Here is an 11,642-nt window from a genome sequence, read left to right on the forward strand (position 1 = left end):
TTTGTTCAGAGGTGGCTTGCCTCTGAGACCAAGAGAATGTAACTTGCCCAAGTTCACCCAGTGGGTTTCTATAGCTGAGCCGAGATTTGAACTCTGGTCTTCAGAGTTATAGTCCAGTGCGTAAACTACTGCATCACCATACTAGCTCTCATAAGAGTCTTATACAGACGCTATATGCATAGTCTTATATAAAAAATTATATTTTTAGTAAACTGACTTAAGGAGCTGATATAGACTCTGATTGTACTGGGAGCTGACAGAAAATATTATGGCGTAAACAAAATGTGTATGGATCCCCAAAATAAAAGCAGAAAGAATAGGAATACATTTTGGAACTTTCTTTTTAGAGTGCATTCAGACTGACTGAAAATTGCCATATTTTGTTCCTGTTCTTTACAATTTTATACTTGGCCAAAATAAAATGACCTGGGGAGTTGGTATAAAAAGTTTCCGGTTCTACTGGGAGCTGACAGAAAATATCATCGGATAAACAGAATGTGAATGGAATACAAATCTCTAAAATAAAATAAAAAGGATCAAAATTGGGGACTTTTTGATTTTTTAAATCAGTGTTTATTACCCTTAAATCAGTTTGGATGAGCCCTATCAGAAATTCCTAACAAGAAATCTTTCTAGGGACTGAAATACATAGATAGAGGATGTTAGACACCATTACTATTATTGTTGTAGTTAAAAAAAATAGCAGGTTTCATAATGAGAACGTAAAGGAAATAAATGAGGAAGAACTTGAGAAATAATAAATGCAGGGACCCAGATATTAATAGAGATTACACATGACACTAAAATCCTCAGGATTTAAACTAATGAGAGATCTTTCTGGGGACTGCAACACATAGTTGGAAGATGGTAAGCATCATGTTATTATTTCAGTATGTAGAGAGATATTGTAGCACCTTTGGGACTAACAAGCTCTCCCTACGTACTGATTCTACAGACTAACGGGGCTATATATTTGAATTCTTTATTTCAGTAGTTAACAAACTATACTGGGTTTCAAAATGTGAAAGGATTTTGACATATACTCTCAAAAACTTTTGTGGGAGTGTGTGCATAGATGTGTGTTTATACACAGTTCTCTCTCTCTCTCTCTCTCTCTCTCTCTCTCTCTTTCAATCACAAAGCACCAAAAACCTCCAAAATGTTGCATATGGTCTGAGGTAAACGTCCAAAAGTAGGTTGGAAATTCTTTATAAGAAAATGATAACCAGTAGGGTTGGTTTCAAATAAACTGTCACAAGTGGTTGGACTGCTGAGGGTTTCTCACTTAGTCATAGATGATGAGTTTAACTTTGCAATTCCCTTTGCTAAAGAAAGGAAAAAGAAAGAAAGAAAGAAAGAACAAAAAGAAAGAAGAACAAAAGAAAGAAAAAAAAAGAAAGAAAAAAACTTGCTTAGTAATTATACTGTAGCTACAAGTGCCAAGTTATACAGTGAGAAGTTCAAATGAAAGCCTTTTAGAGCATGTCTATACAGGCCAAATGTACAAGTTTTCCTTGCCCTCATAGTGACCCTTTCATATGACACAGGGCCAAAGACCCAGTTTGACTGTGAACTGATTTCATGACATGAGGCCAGTTCTGTACTGAATCCTGACCTTCCCTAAACTGGAAGACTTTCCTTTTGCTCTAGATTTTGCAGGAAAGTCCGGAGTATTCTAGAATGGTGTAGGGCAGCTATTTACACACATACTCTACTGTGCCACCCAGTAGCACCACTCCTCAGAAGGAGCAACTTTGGTGCAAGTTGCTCCTTCTGAGGTAATAATGAGGTGCCCAGCCATATGATCAATGCTGGGTTCCTCATTTTCAATCTCAGAGGGAGCAACTTCTGACAGCGACACCAGTGCCAGGAGGACACACATGTGGACAGCCACTCAACATTACTCTGGAGTGCAGAGGCTGGAATTAGGGGCAGCTTTGGGGTGCCTGAAGTATTCTGGCTGGTGTAGACCTACTCACAGATACTTGGCAACATATTCCTATTTCTCAGCCGTTGTGCAAAACAAGACATTTTCTTCATTGACTCTCCAGATGTTAAACTTTCAGTTATTCTCATCAATGATATTTCAGTGAGAAAGAGTATCAGTCTTTAATAGAGCTTTATGCTGTATGCTCAGTGTTACTGAGCAAGCATTGGCTTTTGCAAAATTACCTTATATTCCTGAAAACGCAGTGGAATCTTTGCAGTGCCACTCACTAACTCCTGCAAAATGATTATCAGAACCTGCTAGTGCAAAATACATCTTCTCCCACAAAAGATCCAGTGGAAATTAAGAGGAGGGATAAGTGGCCTTTAGAAACCATACCTTGCTCTTTCTTATAACTTTGTTTGTTTACTTACTTATTTAATAAGGATAAATCTGCAGACATATTGTTTATCATCTTCCATTGCATCTGTCTGCAGGCCTAGCACCTAGATGATACTCCAGAGGCAGGGGGTGAGCCCCTAAAACAGATACATGGTACCATGACTGGAGAGAAAATGGCCACATCTTTATCGACCACAACAAAGAAGTGTTGGTATGGTATGAGGGACAGCTCCAGGTATCAGACAACCTGTATGTCACCTGATAATTGCATCCCACACAATGCATGCCTGCAGGAGAGACTTCTCCAAGGAATGACAGTTGGAATCACATGGGTGTGTCACCTCTGTGTGGTCCCCTGCCACCTGGGAGTGAGACTGTTTCTTGGCCTTTAAGCTAGGCCTAACCCCATATGTCTGTACTCCCCAGATCCCTTAAGGGAACCCCCCCCCCCAATTAGAGAGGCAGAATGGTGTAGTGGTTTGAGCATTGGACTGGAGATGTACTAGACTTGGCCATGAAAACCTATTACTGAAAGCATGATCCTCTTTTAAAACAATGTGGGCATTCCCTGAGCATATTGTTTTAGAGGAAAAATTTGGAGAAGCACTTAGCTTTGTTACACAACCTGATTCAATGTTGGTAGTAGCTGCCAAATTGGGGTGGGGGGAGGATATCGTGCATCTCACAGGCTACATCTTTCCCATTTTTGTTGCAAATCAGTTGATCAATAGAATAAATAGAAATTGGCTCTTAATAAATTTACACCAAAAATCAGAAGCAGTTTTTCAAAAATAAATAGAAGTGCACAGTTTTCAAGCAGCTCTTTGACAGCAACAAAAGCAAAAGCTCTTGCTGGGTTTTTTGATAGCAAATTTATTTTCGAGCATGATTCGGATTGTTGGTAATTATTTTTGAATCTGTGACACTTTAGGACTGCCTCCTTCTGTTGTCAAAGTGCTTGGAGAGATTCTATCAACCACCTCTATTCTTAACTTGGCCCACTTTGGCTAGTTATACCAAGACAAAAGGACTGATTGCTTGGGCTATGGAAATAATGATGCCTTGTTGTGAGTGGGGGTGCCTTGAAGGAAGGCCTCAGCTGCACTGAAGAAAGAGGTTGTGGACTGCTTCTTGAGAAATCCTCAATATACTCAGAAATGTTAACAATCACTTCCTAGTCACAAACAGTGCTGTAACAGTACATCTTTTTTCTAAACAAAAATTTATTAAGTGTAAAAACATAAATACATGTAAAGGCAAAGGCTTTCATGGCTGGCATACATAGTTTTTTGTGGGTTTTTCGGGCTATGTGGCCATGTTCTATAAGAGTTTATTCCTGATGATTTGCCAGCATCTGTTGCTGGCATCTTCAGAGAATACATGTATACAGATGCATACATATGCAGATACAACCATACATACCTATACCTATACCTACCTACTTTATACTTGCTTTACCATCACACTCGAACTCATTGTTTCTACCTCTGTCTTTACTTCTTTCTTCTTCTGTCTCAAAGACCTACACTTATAAATCTCCATCACTACCCCTTCCTTCCTTCTTCATCAATATATTCTTTACTTCTTTACTTCATTATCTATCCTCCTTTTAAATGTCTTTATCTTGCCCAATATCTTCCCCACACTTACTCATACTCTCCTGACATTTACTCAAACATGATTATATATGTAATGGTAAATCTTGATGTGCAGGCTCTCATCGTGATAATCCGTATAGCAACACTCCCAAGAAGACTCCAAAATTCAAGTTACCTTGTTGGCCTGTTCACTATACAATACTATTTCTAGCAGTTTACATCTTTCCTAGGAGCAAATCTTTTATAATGCTGATGAGCCTTGTTGATTCAAGACCAAATCACACCAAAATAATTTGTATAGATCACATGGTTACAGGAAAACTCAATCTTTCATTTCTTTTTAAAAAAGATTTTATTAAGGAATTATGCAAAAAAACAGAACAATAAAGTGTGGCTAAAACCCTACAAAATTTTACAATTAGAAAACAAACTCTCAAAAGTTTTAAAAGCATCACATATATATAGTCCTATACAGTTTAAGTTGTTTGAAATAGATCAGACCATAGTGACCACTGGCAAGTTGGAGGGTGGACACCCTGATCGATTGTAACCATTTAGTGTGTGGTCATCTTCTTTTTCTACTGCTCTCTACCTTTCTCAACATCATTGTATTTTCTAACAAATCATGCCTTCTCATGATGTGGCCAAAGTACAGCAGTCTCAATTTAGTCATCCTGACTTCCAGGGAGAGTTCAGGGTTTATCTGTTCAAGGCCTATTTGTTTGTCTTTTTGGTCATCCATGGTATCCTCAGTACTCTTCTCTTAACACTGCATCTCCAATGGGTTGATTTTTTTTTAGCTGCTTTCTTCACTATCCAGATCTCACATCCATATGTGGCGATGGAGAATATATCCTTATCCATGGATTCAACCATCCACGATTTGAATCTCTCTCTCTCTCTCTCTCTCTGTATGCATGGTACACTTCAAGACATCTTATATTTTATCCAGTCCTAGTCACATAAGATATTGTGGAGCATAATATTTCACTGATGCAAAGCAATCTGTCCTGGAAGCACTGACCTTCCTCTAGTTTCTCATCCATTCAGCCTTTAGTATGAACACAAACAGTTATGCCTGCTAGAATTTTGTAAGTTTTTGGCATTGTTTTCCTTTGTTTCATCCTTTGGATTTTTTGTTACATGCCACTAAGTTTTCCCCTTGACTTATCCACAGGTCAAATCAAAATCCATAATTTGGGCTCCAAAACCTGCTCTTGATTTATACATGAGGTTGACTTATAGTTGAGTATATAGGTAATTAATTAATCCAAGATCTAATCAAAGATATCAAGATGATATACAACAACATATAATGAACAGTGTAGGACAACATAAACATTAAAAATTATTTCAGAAGGCTAAAAATATTAAACAATTGAAGAAGTCAAAGGAAGACAAATTAAAACCAGATTAAAGCAGGGTAGCAATCCTGTTATTGCTCAGATATCATTGTACTGAAACTCCCAGCATTGTTTACCAATGGCTATGCTGTTTAGCCAATGTACTGGGACCAACAGTCCAACAATATCTGGACGGCCACATGATTCCAGTACCGAAGCTAAATCATATTCTAATAAACCTATTGAAATGACTGGAACTTGCTAGTCACAATTAAATTGCACTGAGACTAATGTTGGATTTAGTCCTTTAATTTCAAGCGTTATCAGTTCAGTAACCACTATGAAAGTTGTATGGAGACATGTCACCATAAATTACATTTTAAAAAAGGCTGATTATATATGAAAAAGTAATAGCATTACATTGCTGGGTCTCTTTGTCTTAAAGTTAAAGAGCACTGTTTTAATTTCAAAGACAACATGACTGTCATGTCTGTCAAACTGACCCAGTAACCACACGCAGTGGCCTCTTTGCTTTCTGATGGTTTGCAGAACATATCTGAGTCACTAACAAATGTGCTTGACAAGATTGTACCTCAAACCTATATTTCCTGTCTTGTTTCTTGCTCTTCCACCAAAACGTTCAAAAGCAATTTCACACCATTGTATAGAGATTTCCTCTAAAATTGGGTGGGGTAAGTGTGGAATCCCCCCCCCCCCCGTATCTTCTTGTTGGTGTGGCCATGCTTTCTAGGGAACCAGACAGAGTTGGACGTTGGACACGTAGCACTGCTTTCATCATGTGGAGAACCCAGCCACTTAAAGGAAACTTTAGGTGCAGAGATCCCACAAACCAAACCTATTAATAAAATCTCTTATCTACCACCATCTCAAGGAATGTGTGAAAACTGTGCAATTCTGATTCGTGAAAATTTTTGGGTGACCGGGTATAAATACCACCACCCTAGAGAAGCTAAGATCACAGTTGCAGGTTACAATAGACGATCAAGTTAGAACATTTATGTTGGTCCAATATCCGAATCTATAGTGAAAGGGCATTCTTACTTGTGTTGAGAGAAATGGCCTGGAAAATTTGTATGTTCATCCTTCTGGCTGTTAGTTGTTGGCATGGACGTGTCCTCACCAGCTCAACTTTTGAAACTATCCAAAAATCGATTAGACAGTTGGAGGCAGACTTTGTAAGTACACCTTCGTAATAGTTTCTTATTTTCTTCATTTGAAAACCTTAAGACTAGCTTGCTAATGCTGGCTAGGTGATCTAATGTGTCATAGGCACAGACTTGTAATTCAAAATTATTCTTTTTTATGTAGTTAGGTAAATTTGGACTGGATTGTACAGCACTTACTTTGACTTCTTTTGAAATGTCCTCCCATTTCGTACGACAATTTAGTAGTCTCTATCAGCTAGAAATATAACATTGTTTGTTTCCACACACCTGACAGGATTGAAAACAAACTTTGCGAATCTATGCATGCTTTCTTTTATGATTTTTGTACCAAGGTAACTGATTGACTGGAGGCATATGAACAGAGCTGGTTGCTTGGTTGTTCTGAGACATTCTCTTATACTTTTTCCACATCTAGCGCAAGATCTAAACAGCTTGTTTAATGCTTTTTTCATATCACTGTTCTCTGTTAATGAATAGCATCCTTTCATTGTGACAAGTCAAATAATTCTTCATTTTTTAAATTTGTTTTGAGTAAAAGGTGCCAAAGAAATATTGTTTTTGTGTATGAAGCATAGTTGTAGAATTGATGCTAGTCTTTCATGCACTGGTGGCTGCTGTGTATATATGAGTGTGTAAATTTGCTCTAGGTTTGAGTCCAGACTTTCAAGAGGCTATCCAAGATCCTGAGCCTATTTGGGGGGGGGGGGGGTGTTATGATCCAGCACCTTAGTTAGTTAAAGTTCGTGCTAAACCTCAGAGCAGTTTTACCACTCCTGCAGACATAGAAGCCAGGAGCCATCACTGCTGCCATATGCTGAGCTTGATAATGCACTAGTGTCATTCCCCACAAATATATATAGTACCCTACTGCAGCTTTGGACATTACTAAGAGTTGGCTCTGGATGTTAACCAAAACATCCTTTGCCACTGGCTGGTCTGCAGTCAGGAAACTCCATGCTATAATGGCCGAGGGATAATTGAACTTGTAAAGTCATGTTGACTTATAAGTGTGAAATGCTAGACTGCATCTGAACGTTGATATGGCAGAAGCCCCAATTGGTGATGAGCCTTTTTCAGTAATCGGCAGTTGACTTCACGCTTGCCCTGTCCTTTGACAAAAAAAAAAGCTACTGCTAGTCTGCCTTGAGAAGAGCTGTGTAGGCAACTTCCTTGTGTTGTAGCTACTCTTATACTTGGGTGTGATTACAATGAGTAAAGCAACAGGCTGAGACTATAAATAAAAGAGCCTAATTGAATATCCACAGTGTTCAAGTGCCTGTTTCATTTTCTAAACTGATTCCACAAGTGTATGCAGAAGAGATGCATTGAAACTAAACACCATTGCAGCTTTTAAAACAGCCTGTAATTAAATGTGGGTGGTGCCCGAACCTATTTGCAAGTAACAGAGACTAGTCAGTTTGATGTTTTCCTTACATCTGGAACATTGACAAAGACTTTAAAACTAATATTCAAGTCAAAATTTCTCATGCTCATTTATTTTATCAATACCAGAGATGAGGCTTGTTTTTTTAGAAAAGTCCGCTCTGAAGGTCAGAAAAAACTGAAATTGAGCCGCAACCTTTTTTCTACTAAGACTGAAATGTTTGTATTTTGTATTGCAGAAGGCCAATATGTCTGATGTTGCTAAAGGTGAAGCTGTTTTCACAAATATGCTGATAAGCAACCTATGGTCACAGGTAATTTCCTTCATTTGTTTTTTCAGTGGAGAGGGAAGAGGGTCAGAGCCAAACCTCTTGGAGTGAGGCAGTTCCCTCATGCAGTGAATGTTTGGTGTTATGAAATGGCAGAACACAATTACTGATTAATTACTGCATTTTTATTGATGGTGGGAATGAGAAGCAAATAGCATTTCCTGAATCCACTGCCAAACAAATTTGTGGGGCTTGGATACTATGTGTCTTTGAGAACCAGCATAATGTAGTGGTTTGAGTGTTGAAGTTGAACAACCCCGGGAGACAAGGTTTTGAATCCCCACTCAGAAACAGAAACCCACTGGGTGACTTGGGCAAGTCACACTGTCTTAGACAAGGGTAACAATGGCAAACCTCTTCTGAACAAATGTTGCCAAGAAAATCCAATGATTGAGTTGGTTTGAAGACAAATAACAACTATGTATCTTTACTATGAGTGGAGAAAAGGAGACATAGCTGGTTGCTCTGCCTCAGGCAACAAAATGACTCGGAAAACTTTTTTTGAAATGTGGACAAATTTTGTATAACTCTACCTTGAAGAAATTAAATTGTCAGTCATTATGAATTGACTGTTACAGATTAAATCTACAGTCAAGGACATGTATTCTCATTGTAGAAACAGCGTTTATGTCTACTTTCTTCACGAGACAAATAAAACTAAATTTGAAAGGCCGAACTCTCTCAGTTTGACTTACCTGATTACATGAACATGTCTGAAGAAAGTCATAAAATACTATTCTAGTTTCATAAGGCATTGTTTTGGTTTTTCACCCAGCGACTACTTCAAGACATGATTACGCTAATATTATTGATGGTTGTATGATTATCAAAGGACTTCCCTAGTCAGAGAAAATAATCTGGAAGCTTTTGATTTGAATTGTTCACATTTAAGTTATTAAATAAATGGCACTAATGAATTTTCCTGCCCCCCCCTCCCCCCCTTTCTTGGCAGGCCAGTGACAGAAGAATATTAATTGCACAGATTATTTCTAAGTACTTGGAAATGCTGAATAATTTAACTAATTCAACTAACACTCCAAAACATGTGGTGGATTTAAAAGAAGCTCTGGAAGTCTACAAAATAGACTACAGTGACAGCTTGAAGAGAGCAAGTGATCTAATTCAGTTGGCAAAGCTTCCGGTAATATTCAAATAATTTCCTTCCTTCCTTCCTTCCTTCCTTCCTTCCTTCCTTCCTTCCTTCAGATCAGGAAGTTTGCATGTGTGTGTTTATCTGTGTAAGAGAAATGTGGCTGAGCTTATGGCTTTGGAAGGATGTGCTGATGGGTTATACTAGGAGTAGGGAAATATGGACCAAATTGTTTCTGGGCAATTATGTTGGGATGGATGATGTGATGACTAAAAATGAATAAATCTATACTGTACCTCAAAGTGAGTGGGCACAGTACTCTGTTCTCTCTCTCTCTCTCTTGCTCAGACAAATACATGCATGTTGTCAGATTTTTGTTAAAGGCGCCATTTTAAAAACCTCATTGCAGTGGCAGAGGATCAAATTTTTAGGCGTGTCATAGTATTGGGTGAAGAGGGTTAACTTTTACCTTACCAGCAGTGGAAACACCACCACTGTTGTAGTGAGGCTTCACAAAGGCCTTCATTAGTGTTTGTGGAAGTTTTTTTTTAAAGGCTCATTCCAAGATGGTGGTGGTGAGACAGGCTTTTCACAGGTCTTGGTGTTGGGAATATTGGAGAGAATTAGACCTTCCTTCTCTAGGACCATTTTCTCTAAAAGACGTCTTATGCTTCAGTTAGGCTTTAAAAAGCCTTCATTTGCCCCGAAGAAGAATAAAGGAGGAGTGATTTCTTTTCTCTTTAATCACTGATTACTGTGGTCAAAGATGAGAACCACAAGGAAGCTAGCTGACTGCCTGGAGAGGGACCTTCTCTCTGCAGGGTGTTTCTGAATAGCAGGCCACAGGTTTCCCATCCCTGGGTTTTAATGTTGCCAGAGTAAAAAGTGCAGATAACTCCTGTCCTTTTAATGGCTGTGTAGAAGAGGGAATTTAAGCAAACGTTTCTTATCACACAGCTAGGTAGCAAGCAACACCTGTTGAAATTCTACGCAGTTATTAAAGAGAAAGGAGGCATCTCCCTACTGGCTTTACATACATATGTCATGGGAACTGACAGGAGTTAACCATGTAAGGGCAGTGAAAAAAGAAGTTCTCATGCAAAAAGTCAATCAAGTTCATTTCTTGCACATTTCAGTTTCCATCCTCTGTGCGTGTGTGTGTGCACGCACTGTCATCAGTGACCCATAATTGTCCTGATGCTAGATGCTTTGGCTGAAATGAATGGTGGATTTAGGTTGTGTGCATATGTGTGAATCTACACTACATGCTCATAGATTCTGATTTATAATGTATACATGGAGCTCCTTTGTCTATATAAGTTTGAAGCAAGCACATACACACGCTGGCAGAAATGCATTTCTTCATAGGGTAAATAGGCTAGATAGACTCCTATTGGTGATTTACACCAGGGTGAGAATCAGCTAGCATGTATATTGGTTTGAACATTGGAATATACTCTGGAGGCCAGGGTTTGAATCCTGGCGCAGCCATGTAAACCCACTGAGTGATCTTGGACAAGTCACACTCTGTCAGCCTCATAAGATGGCAATGGTAAATCCTCTCTGAAGAAACTTGCCAAGATAACCCTGTGATAGGTTCAATTTAGGGTCACCATAAGTCAGAAATAAAGGCACAAAACAACAGCAATAAGGATTACAAATGTCACCATAAGTCCTTTTTTATTTAACTGAGATGTAGTTATGTCAGGAAATATGTATTTGGTTATGGAATGCCATTTTTTCAAGCCTGTTGGGTTTTATTGTTGTTCCATATGTATGCACAGACCACATTAAGTATGCATAATTTCCTACATTTTAAAAAAAATCTTCATTATTTGTCTTTTGGAATAGATGAGTGATTATAAAATCCAGCGCAAGGCTGCATCGGAAATGTATTCGGTCCTACAACAGGTGAAGATAGAAGAGAACAAAAGAAAACGGAGGAGAAGACGACAAAATCCCGGAAACCAGAAGAGACACATACCAATCTTCATAGGATAACACTGTTTCTCTACGGGGAACATCTTTTAATATATAAATGTATTTATTCATATTTATCAGTTTAAAATAATTATTTATAACAGTCAGTCTTGAAGAATAATTTAAAGTATTTAAATCAACTGAATTGAAGTATTTATAATTCGTGGTGATTTCTAAAAAATAATTTTATTGAATTCTTATTTATTTTCTGATATTTTTTTTTAACTGAATCAGTTAGATTCTGTCCAGATTTTAGCTGGTCTTTTTTTTGTGTGAATGCAAATACATTTTAAATTAAGACAACTATTTTGCTATTTCTCAAAAGTGCTAGTGTGTCGTTCCTTCCTTCCTGCAACAAGAGTTCATTGCATGATAGATAAATATCATTTGTGATGCTTTTGGA

General features: G+C 38.1%; 1 protein-coding gene across 1 annotated transcript; it reads left to right on the top strand.

The window, feature by feature from the left end:
* The first annotated feature begins 6,346 nt into the window (after positions 1 to 6,346).
* IFNG (interferon gamma) lies at positions 6,347 to 11,260 on the top strand. Its single transcript, XM_089526818.1, has 4 exons — positions 6,347 to 6,466; positions 8,080 to 8,154; positions 9,122 to 9,310; positions 11,111 to 11,260. The coding sequence occupies exons 1-4, from the start codon at positions 6,347 to 6,349 to the stop codon at positions 11,258 to 11,260; spliced, it is 534 nt and encodes a 177-aa protein (XP_089382944.1).
* Positions 11,261 to 11,642: the final 382 nt, after the last annotated feature.

Source organism: Sceloporus occidentalis, unplaced genomic scaffold (assembly GCF_023333645.1).
Source record: "Sceloporus occidentalis isolate IW3139 unplaced genomic scaffold, rSceOcc1.0.p SCAF_5, whole genome shotgun sequence".
Classification (NCBI taxonomy): Eukaryota; Metazoa; Chordata; class Lepidosauria; order Squamata; family Phrynosomatidae; genus Sceloporus; species Sceloporus occidentalis.